This window comes from Mustela lutreola, chromosome 2 (genome assembly GCF_030435805.1).
Source record: "Mustela lutreola isolate mMusLut2 chromosome 2, mMusLut2.pri, whole genome shotgun sequence".
NCBI classification, from domain to species: Eukaryota; Metazoa; Chordata; class Mammalia; order Carnivora; family Mustelidae; genus Mustela; species Mustela lutreola.
The window spans coordinates 64336339-64354589 of NC_081291.1; the positions used below are offsets into that span (position 1 = coordinate 64336339).

General features: G+C 42.7%; 1 protein-coding gene across 2 annotated transcripts in view; it reads right to left on the reverse strand.

Annotated features, from left to right (window-relative positions):
* Window positions 1-16356: 16356 nt before the first annotated feature.
* The window catches only part of ENTPD3 (ectonucleoside triphosphate diphosphohydrolase 3), a 34688-nt gene continuing 32793 nt past the window's right edge, over window positions 16357-18251 (reverse strand). For both annotated transcript variants that reach the window (XM_059161989.1, XM_059161990.1), the window contains exon 11: window positions 16357-17612. In XM_059161989.1, the coding sequence (XP_059017972.1) occupies window positions 17376-17612 (237 nt within the window). In that variant the 3' untranslated portion in view covers window positions 16357-17375. The remainder of the gene's footprint in view (window positions 17613-18251) is intronic.

Genomic DNA, 18251 nt, shown 5'->3' on the forward strand with positions numbered 1-18251 from the left:
ATAACACCTCTTCGTTGTTAAGTCACATTGTTAAGTAACATCACTTCATTGGTTTTCTACAGTATTTAAAATAAAATTTAGGGGCCCCTGGGTGGTTCAGTTATTAAGCCTTCAGCTCAAGTCAAGATCCTGAGGTCCTGAGATCCAGCCTGCTCCCTGCTAGGCAAGCAAGTCTGTTTCTCCCTCTCATTCTGCCCCTCCCCCAACTTGCACTCATATGCTCTGTCTCTCAAATAAATAAAATCTTAAAAAATAACAATAATAAAATCTAAATTTCTTACTGTAGCCTACAAGGCCCTGCATCATATGCTCCTATATTCAAACACACCTGTGCCATTCCTCCTTTCCCATCCTTATTGTGCCTCAGCTACACTGGTCTTAAACAGGCCAAGTTCTCTCCTGATCTGAGTTTTTCACATGGTAACTTCTCCTGCCAGAAATATTCTCCCCTTTGTTCATACTCATTGCATAGCAGTGCCAACCATCTCTTCTATTTTTTTTTCCAGATATCTCTTCTGAGAGACTTAACCTAGCACATTAAAAAATAGATTAGTCCCCTTCCTCCCTTAATTTTTTTTTAAGATTTTTAATTTATTTCACAGAAAGAGAGAGATCATAAGTAGGCAGAGAGGCAGGTAGAGAGGGGGAAGCAGGCTCCCCGCTGAGCAGAGAGTTGGACCCTGGGATCAGACCTAAGCCGAAGGCAGAGGCTTTAACCCACTGAGCCACCCAGGCGCCCCCCTTTCCTCCTTTTCTAGCTCAACTTTATTTCCTCAGTGCTATCATCACAATTGCTGTTGTTTGACTTATTTTTTTGTCCACAGAGATTGTAGTTCTGTACCAGTTGTATTGTTTTTGCACCACACCCAGTGCTCCATGCAATCTGTGCCCTCTCTAATACCCAACACCTGGTTCCCCCAACCTCCCACCCCCCACCCCTTCAAAACCCTCAGATTGTTTATCAGAGTCCATGGTCTCTCATGGTTCACCTCCCCTTCCAATTTCCCTCAACTCCCTTCTTTAAAAAGGAAAAAAAAAAAAAAAGAACAATTTAGATGAATTTACACATAACACTGAGTGAAATAAGCCAGATATAAAGAGTATATGCTGTATGACTTAATTATATAAAAATCCCAAACTGGCAATCTGATTGTTAGAAGTAATGATCATGTTAGGGGCTCCTAGGTGGCTCAGTGGGTAAAGCCTCTGCCTTCAGATCAGGTCATGATCTCAGGATCCTGGGATTGAGCCCTGAATCATGCTGTCTGTTCAGCAGGGAGCCTGCTTCGCCCTCTCTCTCTGCCTGCCTCTCTGCCTACTTGTGATCTCTTTCTCTGTCAAATAAACAAAATCTTTTTTTTTTTTTTTTTAAGTAATGATCATGTTTAATCTTGGTGAGGGCAGCTGTTTCTGGGGAGTAAGAGGCTTCTGAGCTGTTGGTGATGTATTCACATCTAGGTGCTGGTTACACCAGTGTGTTCAGCTTGTGAGAATTCAAATCTTCATTCTTAGATTTCTGTATTTCTTTTCACCAAATGTATGTTTCCTAGCTCTACAACCAGAGAATCTGATTTGCAGGTCTAGGGAGAGCCAAGAAACTGCACTTGTAAAACAAGCTCCCCAATCTGTTCACTGAAACACACTTGAAGAAACACCTTGGGATTCTCCAGTTACAGAATTATTTTTCTAAATTTCACTATCTGATTATGTCACCCCTGTTTAAAGTCCTCCAAATGTTCATTTTTATCCCCTCTTCCACAGGATAAAGTCCAAACTCCCTAGCCTGGCATTCAAGGCTCCCCCAAATCTCACCTCAACACCTTCCTAGTTTTCCCCCGGTGGCAATCCTGCGTCCCTCACCCCTAATCCCGTTATAGCTGTAAGTCTCGCGGCTACTCATGCAGTTGTGTCTCCTCTTCCTAGACTTTGATCCCCACGCTCCCTGAAGAACACCACCACGCCCATTAAGAAGCATCTAATGATTCCTCCCCAAGCAACTCCAAGACGGTTTTCAGGTTTCTTCGAAGCTCCATTAGAATGGGTAGGTAAGTCCAATGAAGCCTTATGTACCTCCGGAGGTCGCGGGCGTTCAGGAACGAGAAAGAAAATCATTAACAACTACAGATTTCACAAACCAGACCAACCGGACCGAGCGCACAACTCAGGCTGGCTGGGTACGCCTCTTCCGGGACACCCAAAGGGCTCGTCCAATCACCAGGAGGAAGGGCAACTCCTGGACACGCCAGGATCCAAGATGGCGTCATGGACACGCTCACCAGTTTATTCGGCGCCTCCCTGCGGAGCCACGCCCCCCGCCGTTCGCGGTCCCTGCTCGTCTAGTTACGTAGAGAAAGGGGGAGCCGAGGTCTTTGCCTGCTAAACGTGGCAGCCTCCGGGCGGTCTTAGGCTGGCATCCTTCGCTGGTCGTTCGCGTGTTCTATCTTGGAAGCTATGACTGTCTGAAGCTGCGCCCCTTGCCCTTACTTGTCGCAAGAGATGGATGTGCGGGGCAAGGCGGGCGCCCGGCTTTGGGTTTCTGCCATGGAGCACGCAGCACAGGAGTAAAGCTGGTCTCGGATCCCAGCTCAGGGACGCGGAGGACGGCAGCAACACGCCCACTTACTCTTAGAATCCCTGCGGGTGTCAGCTTGTCCAAAGCTGTTCGCCCGTAACCAGATGGGTCCCTGAATAGCTGTTTCAGCTTCGGCCGAGTAGATTTGTCTCGTTTGTTTCTTTCAGTCACAGAGGATGGAAGCGTCAGTTTAGCAGACAAAATGTTTGTCCAATGCCCGAAAGAGAAATCTAGGCCTGTTCAAAAAGTGAACCGAAAGCTACCTAGACCTCTGACCTATTTCTTGTTCCTGTAACCTTTCCGAGATGTGAACACATCCCAGTTATGACCAAAATGTCATGGTATTCATATGTATGCCTACCTGGCATGATATATTTGGGAGTGAAAACAAGTGCATGTTACATCTACTTTCAAAATTTTCATCTTAGGAGCCGCAGAGCTGAGCAAGACAGTGTCTCCGCCCAATCAACCTAAAACCATCGGGGGAAAAAATCTGTAGTCCAGCAAAATCATGTAGGTTGATTCACTCTGATGAGGGAGACTGCACACCAGAGACACCATAGGGCATTTAACCAACGGAAGGAAAAGACTGAGTTACAGAATTGTGGGCAGGTGTAAAGTTTGGATGAAACTTAAACACAGTTTTGAGAGGCTCAATGCAAAGCAGGACTGTGTAAAGGGGTCAGCATCACTCCTAGATAGTAAAAAGACCCATGGTCCTCTTTCTTTGAGAATTTTGTGTAGAAACCCCTTTTCTGAATCTTTGTATCTGAGTGGGAAATTGAAATTATTTCATTCTTGGGGGTCTGGTAGCTCAGTCAGTTAAGCCTGCCTTCTGCTAAGATCATGATCTCAGGGTCCTGGGGTGGAGCCCTGCATCTGGCTCCCTGCTCAGCGCAGTCTGTTTCTCCCTCTCCCTCTGCCCCACCTTCTCAAATAAATAAAATCTTAAAAAATGAAAGTTTCATTCTTACTGATAAAACTTCAAACACCAGAGTTTCTGAGAGTCCTTGATTCTTGAGAATAAAGTTTCTAGGTGAGTAAGAAAGCAGTAGTGCTCAAAAAAGAAGGCTATTATAATACTTTATAGCTGTAGTATTTCTTGGTAGACATATTGTTTCTTTTTAACTTTATAACTATTTTTAATTGTATCTCTTTTTTTTTTCTGCCTGAAGGAAGAGCCATGCAGTTAGATTTTACTTTCTCAGTCAGAACTAATTTTTATGTCACATAAATGCTGATTATACATATAGAATGAAAGAACTCTGAATGGTTTATCAATGAGGAAGTTTTTTTGTTTTTAATTATTTTTACTAACACATAATATATTATTTGCCCCAGGGATACGGGTCTGTGAATCATTAGGCTTATACATTTCACAGCACTCACCATAGCACATACCCTCCCCAATGTCCATAACCCAACCACCCTATCCCTTACTCTCCACCCCCCACCAACCCTCAGTTTGTTTTGTGAGATTAAGAGTCTCTTATGGTTTGTCTCCCTCCCGATCCCATCTTGTTTCATTTTTTCCTTTCCTACCCACCATAACCCCCTGCCCTGCCTCTCAAATTCCTCATATCAGAGAGATCATATGACAGTTGTCTTTCTCTGATTGACTTATTTTGCTCAGCATAATACCATCTAGTCCCATTCACATCATTGCAAATAGCAAGATTTCATTTCTTTTGAGGCTGTATAGTATTCCATTGTGTGTGTGTGTGTGTGTGTGTGTGTGTGTGTGTTTACCACATCTTCTTTATCCATTCATCTATTGATGGACATCTAGGTTCTTTCCATAGTTTGGCTATTGTGGACATTGCTGCTATAAACATTCGGGTGCACATGCCCCCTTCGGATCACTACATTTGTATCTTTAGGGTAAATACCCAGTAGTGTGATTGCAGGGTCATAGGATAGCTCTATTTCCAACTTTTGGAGGAAACTCCATGCTGTTTTCCAGAGTGGCTGTGTCAGTATGCATTCCCACCAACAGTGTAGGAGGGATATGGGGAAGTTTTTGATCTTTCATGTTGTAAAGCAGGAGGTAAAGTCATGAACCACAGGTGATGACATTCTGGGATGAGAAAGTTGCCCATAATAAGGAAGACATTAGCCTATTAAATCACTAGGGACCTGAGTAAGAGCAAATGAAGGGTTTTTTAACAACCCATTGGTTGCTCACTTCCAGCTTCCCTTTCCCAAAGAGGTGATGGACTCTGGAATGGGTCAGGACTCATGGGATATAGCACCCAGCTCCTTCAGCTGTACAAGTTTGTCCAGTACTCCAAATCCCTGGATCGGGTATTTTGTGGTCTGATTTTTGTGCCTAGCAACCGAAGAGGTAGTCTTGGGTTCTGTGCTTTTGAAAGACTGGTCCTGTGTCAAAAAAATACTTGGGAAATATAGCACATCTAAAGAACATGGTAAGGCCACAGCAAAGATGAAGGCTTCTGTTGCCTTTGAGTATAAGCAGTTGACAGAAAGAAATCATCATGCCTCAAAAAAGATCATTAAATTCAGATTCTCTGTGGAGGACAGAAGATTCCATTGCATGGAAAGCTCACTAACACCAAGATTATATATACATAATCACATTATATTACAGAACTGAACCCACTGTTAAAGTGTTAGCTGTGTATGCTGGAAACAGCTGAACAATTGTAAAATGAACCGGTCAAGCTAATAGGGCCCTAAATCCAGAACAAGCTCCAGGAACAGGTAAAAGCTGATACATTCTTTAGTGTAATCATAGATGGGAGCACTGGTATCTCTCCCAAAGGAAGTCTCCCCCTCGTCATGTGTTTTCACCAGAGTACAGAAGGTAAGGCAGAACCTTGGTAAGATCTGATTGATTTTGTAGAGGCTATTGACATGACTGAGAATCTCTTCCAGAGAATAGCAATCTGGGGTTTACCAGAGGGGGATTTCATTTACTCACCAATGACCAGCTGTCAAGGATCTGTGACAGCTTTCCCGAGGTCTCGTTCTTGAGCTCTAAGATGTGGGAGATGGTTTCAGCTATTATTTGGTACTATACAGCGGACCCAGTTACCAAGCTTTCAGACACTGTGTGTGGGCAAAGTCATGGAATCCTAACGGTACTCTCAAAGCACTTTACCACTCGGCTGGATTTGCTGCAGGCATTCCTGAATGAGGAGGGGACATCCTGGGAGGAGGAAGAGGAGTGGGAGAATAGTATCAGAGAAAATGTCATGTGGGGCAGACTCTTCGAGTCTCAATCTTTTCACAACAAAGTGTAGAATCGCCATCAAAGTTTTTCAGGGGCACCTGGGTGGCTCAGTGGGTTAAAGCCTCTGCCTCTGGCTCAGGTCATGATCCCAGGGTCCTGGGATCAAGCCCCAAATTGGGCTCACTGCTTAGCAAGGACCCTGCTTCTCTGCCTGCCTCTCTGTCTGTCGAATAAATAAATAAAATCTTTTTTAAAAAATATTTTTCAGGGACGCCTGGGTGGCTCAGTTGGTTAAGCAGCTGCCTTCGGCTCAGGTCATGATCCCAGCGTCTTGGGATCGAGTCCCACATCGGGCTCCTTGCTCTGCAGGGAGCCTGCTTCTCCCTCTGCCTCTGCCTGCCATTCTGTCTGCCTGTGCTTGCTCTCTCTCTCTCTGATAAATAAAATCTTTAAAAAAAAATATTTTTCAGAAAATAGGCACCTGCAGGGGGGCTGTAAGGCCTTTTTTAAAAAAATTCTATCAGCAAGTTTGACCTTATAGTGATGATGCTTTGTGCTGAGGACATCTTCATGAACTGAATCCTTGCCTCAGGACATAGAGCAGGCTGGTATTGACTGCATTTTCTTGCCTAATGAAGCCAACCTACATTAGATGTTCCCAAAGATGAGGGAAAGTGGGATCCAGGCTTTGTGCCCAGGTACAATGAAGTAAAGCACGAGAACTGAAGAATCCCCTCACACTTTCCCCATCCTGTGTGGCCAACAAATTCCCCATAATGTCTTCATAACCACAGGCCTCCAAGAGAACCACAGAAAGTCCTTATTCCCCTTCTGAACCATGACATTTCGGGGGTGCAGGAGCAGCTGTTGAAATGCTTGCTGGGATTCATTGCTCAGTACTTTATCTCACACCATCTGCATCTGCTGGAGAATGATAAGCCTGAGGTGGCAGTATATGAGGCATTCAAGGGACATTGTCCCTACCTGGACAGGTATAGAGCAGAGCTGTAGAAGTGGATGCTGAATGGTTGGATGTTCCTAGGCAGGAGTGGCCATATAATATCCTTGCTGCCATACACTTGAACTTCATTTCCCACCCCAGCATCAGTACAGCTCTCTCTGTCCAGGCCACTATACTGGCCACTACGCCTATTCATGTCCAACCTGCAGCAGGAGAGAATCTGAATCCAATGAGGCACTGTGGAAGGGAGCAAAGGCTTTCCTGAGCTGGTTCTGACATGAATTCCTCAGGACATCTGATGGGCAACAGGTCTTGGATGACTTTGACCCAGAGTGGCTGGCAGGCTCTTTGAGTAGCTGAGCTTATAACTGGTACTTGGAACTTGCTCCAGGGCACGTGTGTCTGCTGAGCATATTTTTGGATTTCACTATTTGATTTCTGTGATTGTTTTTAAAAGGCTTTCCATGTAAATGGAGCTTGCCATGTACTAGACGAGGTAAATCTTGTGAAACTTTAATGTGGTCAGGTTGAAGGACTATTGCATAAAAAGCAATTAGGGGTGCTCAATATATTTAAAATTCAATCACCATGGTTTAGGAAAGAAAATAGAATTATGTGTGGAGTTCTTAAATGCAAGTGACTTTGTATGTTTTCTGTACCTGCTGTTATTAGATTAAAACTTTGCAGAGAAATCCTGGGTAAAAACCCAAGCACACTTTTTTTTTTTTTTTTTTTTAAAGCAGCAATACTGATTATTAGTACAGTCAAGGAATCCTTTTATGGGGACTGAGACAAGGGAGAGGGAGGAAAAGGGGGACTTTTTTTTTTTAAGATTTTATTTATTTATTTGACAGAGAGAGATGACAAGCAGGCAGAGAAGCAGGCAGAGAGAGAGGAGGAGGCAGGCTCCCCGCTGAGCAGAGAGCCCGATGCGGGGCTCGATCCCAGGACTCTGAGACCATGACCTGAGCCGAAGGCAGTGGTTCAACCCACTGAGCCACCCAGGTGCCCGAAAAGGGGGACTTTTAGAGAGAAGAGAAGAGATAGAGTGGAAAGAGACTTGTGCATGGTGAGCGGGGCATCTGGATTCTGGCTGAGAGAAACAGTGTGATTTTGCTGGAAGAAACACAGGCTGTTGAGTCAGCTCTGGGTTGTCCCTCTCTGTCCCTCTCTGGTTGTGTGATCTTGGTTGAGTTACTTAAACTTTTAATGGCCTTTCCTCTTTGAACTTGAGGTTTGAGAGCTCTCTGTATTTCCCTAAACATTGTTGGAAGGGTGAACTGGGATAGAAGATGTGAAAAATACTTTGTAAATTATAGGTTTGTATATGTGATTAATTACCCTAAAAGATTTGTTGTGAGACTATTATTCATTGATTCATTTATTTAGTAATTCATATGCATGTGTAATAATTACAGCTCTGATTTGTTGCTTACATGTGCCAAGCCCTGCTCTAAGTAAAGCCCTGTGGTCAATAAGACGGCCTCTACTCTCCAAGAGATCTAGTTGTGGAATAACTCTTCTCTAAGGAGACTGCCCTCTGCGGCACTGAGATGAATTCACCTGATAGGACTGGGCTCCATAGCCTGGGACAGCCTCTTTCTTAGAAGAGTAGGATTTGGTTTATTCTTGCCTCTGTGCTCATTTAGGCATTTGATTTCTTTGACCTACTGCATCGTCTCATTGAGGTCCTGGGTGGTGGGAAATGACTGTGATAGGAGACCGTATGCTATTGTCAACAGACATTTTGATGAGGTAACCCTAACCTGCTTTTTCTCCTACTCTTCTACACTTAATGTTATTTTTGTACACTTCATGTTATTTTTCTCACTGCAACTAGAGAGTAGACCATTTAAAACAGAAGCCAGATATCCTTCCTTTGTCCAGACCCTCCAGTGGCTCCCTCTTATTCTGTCTACTTCCTGTTAACTCTCTGATTTCATTTCCTACATCTTCTAGTTCCTTCCACTCCAACCACACTGGCCTCCTCTCTGTATCTTGAAATGTTCCTACCCCAGGCCCTTTGCATACACTGTATTCTTTTCTTAGAATGCCCTTCCACCAGATAATCAAACAACTGATTCCTTCACTTTCTTCAAGTGTCATCTCATCAGAAAAGACGTTTCTGGACTATTTATATGAAGGAGCAATCCCCATTTCCTGCTTCTGGAACTCTCTATTCCCCTCACCCTGCTTTATTTTTCTCTGGATTAGTTACCAACCCTTGTGCATTATGTAGTTTCTTACTATCTGTTTCCCCCACTAGAATGTCAGCTGCATCAAAACAAGGATTTTGTCTGCTTTGTTCATTGGTATAGCCACAGCACCTAGAAATTGAGCTGACTCAGAGGATAAATTCAATTAATATCAGTGAATGAGTTGAATGATTCTATTAAAAAAAACTGAGTCATAGGGAGCCTAGGAAGTTTAGGTCAAGATCACTCAACAATGAACAGCAGAACTGGGATTTGAACCAGGTTTGTGTGGTGTCAGAGTCTGAGTTCCTAATAATTTTGCTTGATATTTGGGAAGAATTTTAATGAAGTGTGAAGGTGCTAATGATATAACACAATTAAAGAGGTAAGGTATAGTAACTCCAGTATGATCTTAGCTATGTAAGTATGTATAAGAGAAAAAGATCCAGAAAGAAACATGTGAAATACAAGGCAGTGAGTTTCTGAGGGTTTTTTAAAATATATTTAAAACCTTTTAACTATAGACAATTATGAAGTACAGACAGGCAGAAGTCGAAAGCAAACAGAATCATATAATGAACCTCCCTTGTACCTATCACCCCAGTCTTAAGGACTATCAAACCGTGTGCCAGCTCTATTCCATCTACTCACAGATGTGATGGTCAATTTGATGTGTGAACTTGGCTAGGGTACAGACCCTAGTTATTCACTAATCTAGGTCTTGCTGTGAAGGTTTGTAGATGTGATTAAAGCCCATAATCAGATGTTTTTGAGTAAAGGAGATTATTCTAGATAATCTTGGTGAACCAGATTAAATCAGTTGGAAGCCCTTATTTAAGAACAGAACCAGGGCTTCCCTGAGCAAGAAGAAATTCCACATTTAGTCTTTGCACATACTTTGTCCTTTGCTTAGAATTCTCTGCCACCAGGTAATGAAATGGCTGACTTCCCCACTTGTGTATGGAAGTGTTAGCTCAAGCCCTGGAATTCCAGCCTGCCCTTCCTGACAGCCTGCCCTGTGGATTTCAGACTTGCCTTCACCCCCACGATCTCCTACTGGCTCTCCTTCTCTGGATAAACCCTGACTGATACACCAGACATATCATTTCATCTGGAAATAGTTTAGCAAGTATCTAAATGGTAAGGAGTCTTGAAAAATAAACAAAAAACAACCCACAATTCCATCATCTTACCTGAACAAAATTTAAAAGCAATTCCTTGATATCATCAAATGTTCAGACCTCCAGTTGTCACATTACTTTAGAATACTAAATTTTTTTAAAAAAGATTTTATTTATGGGGCACCTGGGTGGCTCAGTGGGTTAAGACTCTTCCTTCGGCTCAGGTCATGATCTCAGGGTCCTGGGATCGAGTCCCGCGTCGGGCTCTCTGCCCAGTGGGGAGCCTGCTTCCTCCTCTCTCTCTCTGCCTGCCACTCTGCCTATTTGTGATCTCTGTCTGTCAAATAAATAAATAAGTTAAAAAAAAGATTTTATTTATTTATTTGAGAGAGAGAGAGAGAGAGAGAGACAGCAAGAAAGGGAACACAAGAGGGGGAGTGGGAGAGGGAGAAGCAGGCTTCCTGCTGAACAAGGAACCCCATGTGGGGCTCAATATCAGGACCCCAGGATCACAACTGAGCTGAAGGCAGACGCTTAATGACTGAGCCTCTCAGGCACCCCAATACTAAAAATATTTTGGAACTACAGATTTTTTTTTTTTTTTTTTTTACCAGTTTCTTTACTTGGGGAGGGAAAAAAAAAAGTTTGGGAAGGATTTTCTCCTTGGTGCCAGCAGAGGGCCTCATATCTCCTGTGTTTCCTGAGGAAAGAAGTTTGGTTTCTCCTACAACCTCAGTCACAGCCCAGCATTCAGCCGCTGGTAGACTCTGGAAAATGTATGGTGAGTGAATGAACAAATACGTAAATGGGTGAAAGAAATACTTTTTAAACTTGTATTCATTGGCTATACTCTGTGCCAGGCACTGGCGATGTGTTAAATTTTCTCTTTTCTTATAACCATCCCATGAGGTATGTATTATCCTTATTTTCTATATGAGGAAATCAGGGCTCAAAGAAATTGAAAGGCTTTATGAAGATCATAAAGGTAGAAAGTCTTTGAGTTAACCTAGATCTATAATTTTATTTTTTATTTTATTAAAAACATTTTTTCGTGTCTTTTTTTAAAAAAATTTAAATTTTTTATTAACATATAATGTATTATCAGCCCCAGGGGTACTGGGGCTAATAATAGCCCCAGGTCTGTGAATCATCAGGCTTACACACTTCACAGCACTCACCATATCACATACCCTCCCCAATGTCCATAACCCAACCACCTTCTCCCTACCCCCCTCCCCCCAGCAACCCTCAGTTTGTTTTGTGAGATTAAGAGTCTCTTATGGTTTGTCTCACTCCCAATCCCATCTTGTTTCATTTTTTTCTTCCCTACCCCCCAAACCTCCCATGTTGCCTCTCAAATTCTTCATAACAGGGAGATCATATGATACGGATAGAGGGCACATACCTCAATACTTTCAAAGCTATCTATGAAAAACCCACTGCAAATATCATTCTCAATGGAGAAAAACTGAGAGCTTTTCTGCCAAGGTCAGGAACACGACGGGGATGTCCATTATCACCACTGCTATTCAACAATAGTATTAGAATTCCTAGCCTCAGCAATCAGACAACAAAAAGAAATTAAAGGCATCCAAATTGGCAAAGAAGTCAAACTATCACTAGATTATATGACACCTAATGTGGAAAACCCAGAAGACTCCACTCCAAATCTGCTAGAACTTGTACAGGAATTTAGTAAAGTGTCAGGATATAAAATCAATGCACAGACATTATTTTTAAAATTTTAAAAATATTTTATTTGTTTATTTATTTAAAAGAGTGAGAGAGCATGAGCAGGAGCAGAAGGAGAGGGAGAAGCAGACTCCCTAATTAGCAAGGAGCCTGACTTGGAGCTCTGTCCTGGGACTCTGGGATAGACCCGAGCTGAAGATAGATGCTTAAACTGACTGAGCCACCCAGGTGCCCCTATAATTTTATTTTTTATATGTCATATAAAACATACACAAAGCGTATACATGTTTGGAAAAAGGGAATGCCTATAACTGCTGGTTAGTGATAGAACATTCTTGTCATCCCAGAAATCCTGTTGTTATGGACCAAATGTTTGTATCCCCCAATATTCATATATTGAATCCTAACCCTCACTATGATGGTATTTGGAAATGGGTCCTTAGGCAGTAATTAGGGTGAGATGAAGCCCTGAGGGTCAGACCCTCATGCTGGGATTGGTGCCCTCAAAAGAGCAGATACCAGAGATCTCACTGTCTTTCTCCCCACACAAGCACAGAAGAAAGGCCAAGGGGAGTCTCAGGAAGAAGGTGGGCCATCTACAAGCCAGAAAGAAGGCTCTCACCAAGCATTGAATTGGCTGGCACCTTGGTCTCAGGCTTCCTTGCTTCTAGAACTGTCAGAAAATAAATATGGATTGTTTGAGCCACCTGGTCTATGGTACTTTGTCATGGTAGCCCTAGCACATGAAGACACTCAAGTATCTGTTTCCAAACACTATCTCCATCTACCCTTAAATTTAAGAGTAATAATTTCCTTGCTTGCCTTGTTTAGTTTTGCCTATTTCTAAACTTGTTATAAATGGAATTATACGTTTATGTATTTTTTGTGACTTGCCTTTTACCCTCAATGTCACCTTGGCAAGATCTATCTGTTTGAGCATAGATTTGCAGTTCTTTTGTTTTCATGCTGTATAGTATTTTCTAGTACAGATATATCGCTATATACCCTACCATTTTATGTGATTGGTATCTGGTAAAAACATCCTTAGGCATGTAGCCTGTTGTACACTAGAAAATGTAGGTCTATGGTATATACCTCAGACTGGAATTTTTGAGTCATTTGGTATGCATATCTTCAACTTTTTTAGTAATACCAGTTTTCCAGAATGGTTACATTAAATTATATCCCCATCCCAGCATTGCACCAGAGTTCCAGTTGTTCCATACCCACATGTAGTGTCATTTAGTTTTGTCAAACAATGGGTATATTATGTTATTTCATCATGTCTTTTTAAATTTTATTTTTTATTTATTTTTCATTTTATTTATTTATTTTTTTTAAGGATTTTATTTATTTATTTGACAGAGAGAGATCACAAGTAGGCAGAGAGGCAGGCAGAGAGAGAGGAGGAAGCAGGCTCCCCGCTGAGCAGAGAGTCCAATGCAGGGCTCCATCCCAGGACCCTGAGATCATGACCTGAGCCAAAGGCAGCGGCTTAACCCACTGAGCCACCCAGGCGCCCCAATTTATCATGGTTTTAATATGCATTGCCCTGACCTATGAATAAGGTTGAGCACCTTTCTATATTTATTGGACAGTTAGATTCCTCCTTTTTGTAAAATGGTTTTCACTGCTCTTTCCCATTTAGGAAAATTAGATCACTTGCCTTTTTCTCACTGATTTGTAGGAAATCTCCATATAATTTGGAAACCAGTCCCTTATCAGTTATGTATGTTGCAAATACCTCCTTCTACTCTGTGGTTTGTCTTTTCACTCTTATAATGGGTGTTTTTTGAGGATCAGAAGTTCTTAATTTTAGTGTAATCGAATGTATCACATATTCTTTTATGGTTCATGCATTTTGTGTAATGCTTAAGGAACCCTTCCTTTATTCAAGATCTTAAAATTTTTCTCCTCTTTTCTGTTCTAAAACCTTTGTGCATTTATCTTTCACACTTAGGTGTTTGACCTCAAGTAATTTTTGAAAAGGGTGTGAGGAAGGGGATTGAATTTCCTTTTTTTCCGTATGAAAATCCAGTTGTCCCAAATCTTTTTTGCTGCTCTGACATGACACCTGTGTCATAAATCAAGTCTCTGCATGTGAATATCATTCCAAAGCCAAACTCCCATCTGCCACGTGATACTGCGACAGGAAATGTCCCAGACATAATGGGCTTTAGATTCAACCAGACCAGAATCTCAACTCACAGTCTCCACCTCCAAAAACGCTTCTTAGCTAGGTGATGTTGGCAAGTTATTTTATCTCTGAGCCCATACCTTTCCTTTGTGGTCATTGTAAGGAAAAGACACAATTTGTGATACCTCACCACTTTTATCTTTCCTCATATTTCAAATGGAAGCGCTTGTTTTGGTTGAAGGCTTGGAGCCTGGGTTCCATAGTGTTAATTTTCTATTGGCTATTTAACAAATTGCCATAATCTTAGTGGCCTCAAGTAACACCCACGTATTACGTTCCAGTTCTAGAGGTCAGAAGTCTGGGTGGGCTCAACTGGGTTCTGTGCTTAGGGTCTCAAAAGGCTGAAATCAATTTTTTTTTTTAAGGATTTATTTATTTATTTGTCAGAGAGAGAGAGAGAGGAGCCAGAGCGAGCACAGGCAGACAGAGTGGCAGGCAGAGGCAGAGGGAGAAGCAGGCTCTCCGCCAAGCAAGGAGCCCAATGTGGGACTCAATCCCAGGACCCTGGGATCATGACCCGAGCTGAAGGCAGCTGCCTAACCAGCTGAGCCACCCAGGCGTCCCCCTGGTAGAGCTCTTAATTGGAAGTTCAGGGTAACAGTGCTTTCAAGTTTATGCAAGTTGCTGGCAGAACACGGTTGCTTACAGTTGTAGGACTGAGGTCCCTGTTTTCTTGCAGGCTGTCAGCCAAGGGTTTCTCTTAGTTCCTCAAGGCCATTCTTGGGTTCTCTTATGCCTGGCCTCCTCCTATTGATATATTTGGACTACTTCTTCAAGTTAGGAACAGAACGTCAAGTACTTCTCATGCGGGCGCTTGGGTGGCTCAGTTGGTTAAGCAACTGCCTTCAGATCAGCTCATGATCCTGGAGTCCTGGGATTGAGTCCCACATTGGGCTTCCAACTCCACAGGGAGTCTGCTTCTCCCTCTGACATTCTCCCCTCTCATGCTCTTTCTCATTCTCTCTCAAATAAATAAAATCTTTGAAAAAGAATCCTTCTCATGCTTTGGATCTGACTTCTGGAGCAAATCCTCTGCCTTTAAAGAGTTCATATGAGGAGAAAAAGCCTACTTCGATAATCTCTCCATTTTAAGGTCAGCTGATTGGTGATTACACCAGCAAATCCCTTTCGCCCTATAACGACATAATCTCTCCAGTAACACTAGGGGGCAAGGTGATGGGGACCATGTTAGACTTCTGCTTACCATAGTCTTACTAGATACGTTACTTTGCCTGCAGATTTCACAATGATCTATTTGTAAGAATTCTTTGATATATATTAGAAAACCCAAAATATTTCATCCGCTCATTCCAAGTTCCCGAATCAGCTAGCAACATTGACTATGACTTGCCCTCATGGAATCTTGGCCGTCTTTCCTGCACAGACATTTTTTTTCATGCAAACTCTTAGTTATTTGGATGCTATTTTTATCTGATTTCTCCAAACTTTATTGTCCACCCTTCTGTCCTTTATGGAGATAACATTAATCAACAAATATGTTGAATATATCACAGCCACTTACCCAAATCCAAGATCACATGTGGCAAGGTGTTAGGCCCATAGTAGGTATTTCTTAGAATTTTGTTGAATGAATGAAGATGAATGGAATTCAAAAGGGATTTGTCCTTAAGTAGCCTACTATCTATTTTAGAAATAAGCCATATGTACACACAAGATAAATAAGTTTACCTAACCAGTATCTATGTATGTATTTTATTCCTAATGAGTTTTTTTTTAAAGATTTTATTTATTTATTTGACACAGAGAGAGTGAGAGAGAGAGGGAACACAAGCAGGGGGAGTGGGAGAGGGAGAAGCAGCCTTTCTATGGAGCAGGGAGCCTGATGCAGGGCTCAATCCCAGGACCCTGGAATCATGACCTGAGCTAAAGGCAGGTGCTTAATGACTGAGACACCCAGGCACCCCTTTTCCTCACTAGTTTTTAAAATGTGGTCCAGTAGATCATTGTGTGTGTGTGTGTGTGTGTGTGTGTGTGTGTGTGTGTAAGGAAGTCTTTGTGGAAGAAGCAGAGCTAAATTCGGCCTTGAGAAATATGTATTACTTGAATGTTTGGGAGGATGTCCCACAGGCAGGGTAGGGAGAACTGTGTGAGCAAAGGTGCATTTTGGGAAGGAAGCAGCCATTCTGGCTGGGAATCAAGATCTGAGTGGCAGGTTGTAGCCTCACAGAAGTTTTGGATGTCAGATAAAATACAGAAATGTTTGAATCAATTATCTCAAGGAGCCACAGTTTTATCAAAGTGAATAAAGGTGGATTGGAATAAAGGTGATTAATGCATAATTTTCTTAGTTCACCAGGATAGATTTCCTAAGAAATTTTTCCTCATTTTAAGAACTTACTCTCACAAATACCACCTTGGGTCCTTAGGAGAAAAAGTACTGTTTGCAAGGTAACAAACACACACATTTCAAGTCAAAACAAAACAAGAGTCCTTTATTCCATATTCAGCTAACCAACAATCTCAAATAATGTTGATTTTTAGTTTGTCGCCATTGGACTTGCTGGAGTTCTTTCTCATCATATGTAGAATGTGGTAAGCAAGGCTATCTCAGGACGGCATCAAGTACACTTGTGGGAACAGTGGGCAAAACATACACACCACGCTGTCAGTGGAGAAACAGCCCTAAGCAAAAGCTTAGCAAAGGCAAAAAGATCTAATACATGGTAGCCTCACTAGGAGTTTTATAAGAGGACCCAGCCATGTGAACGGCAGGTGGGAATTAAGACATACACACAGGCTGCAATCTTCTGACCAGGGCCCTGAGTGTGAATTCCACTCTGGAAATGGACTGCAATTTCCAGGGAGATTTTCTGTGTGTCTCTGTCCTTCAGGTTCTGCCTGTAAGATAGAGCCTGGCCATGGCCACTGTCATGGGGTTAAAGAAAACTTCTCCCCCCAACACTCTATTTTACTAGTCTGAGGGAGCTCAATGCTTATGGGATTGCCAAGTCTTGAGTTAAGAATCAATGGGAGGAAGCCATAATGCAACATATCTAACTGTGTTAAATGTTTAATGGCGGCCTGCCAGCTTCCAAACTTGCCAGGAGGCATATGACATTTCTGAGGAAGGAAAAATGCAAACTGAGCCCTGAGGTCAATGCTTCAACATCAAACTGTCATAGTCTCAACTCACTGTTCCTCTAGGGCACTTGGAATAAAAAGTCTGACCTTGAAGGCAGGTCTCTTCTCAGTTCCCCAACAGGTCAGCAAGTGGGTGGTAGGTCTTTGGTGAAGGAACGTACCCAGAACAGTTGGGGGACTCCCCAAGAAGTGCTTTGGCATAAATCAGACTTGGAGAGGCACAGGACCTAGGTATTTGACTTTAGGTGCATTTCCTGAAGGTGGACATTTCGCTTGCATTGTCTGGTGCTGCCCAGGCTGGTTCTGGGCAGCCCTCAGGCTCTGGAAGCTGCTTCACAAAGCTCACTCAGAATCCACTGTGTGGTCGAAGGCATGCTGGGAGTGCCTCTGCTTCCTGGACAAAGCATACAGGTACACCAGAAATGCCAGACACAGTAAGGCCACTGCTGTGAAGAAGGCAAGGATGCCCATAAAGGCAGGCGGGTCCATGGGCAGGCGGATCAGGGGGCTTTCGGCTGGGATCTGGTTGGTCAGGCTGAGCATGTAGCCCAGAGACCAGGCTATGCTGCTATTCCCCACCTGTATGGTAGAAAGATGGCTTAGTTCTCAGGGTAGGGCCCCAGGCAGGAATAACAAACACACACCACTGTCATCCTCATGGAACACCCACCAGAACTGTGGCCCAAGGTCAAAGACTTGTCCAAGTTCAGACCCTGCAGAGACTGGGCTAGATTCCAGGTCACTGAGGCCCTACACTCAGCACTGTGGAAAAACCGTCGGAGTCCTCACAGCCTCATCAACCTCACAACCTCCCAACAGCCAAGTGGGATGATGGCACTGTTAATAACAGTGGGAGTTTTTCTACTGTCCAGTACAAAAGTGTCTGTGGCTAAAGAAAGAGGGTAACAAGCAGTTTACTGAACCCAGGACCAGTTTCTAAGCACAGGAGTCAGTCTAAATAAGAAACAGACTCTGTCAATTTCTTATGTAAATTCCATCAGTTTTTGCTTCCTTGTTTTGAGGCTGTTTTATTAGATACAAAAAAGTTTCAAATTTATAATCTTCAGAAGGAACTCTCTATCATTACGTTGTACTCCTCTGTATCTTGCATGATCCTTATTTTAAAGACTATTTGGTCAAAACTTCATATACATATATGTATGTATATATGTATATGAAGTTTTGAAAAAGATTTTATATATATGGGGTGCCTGGGTG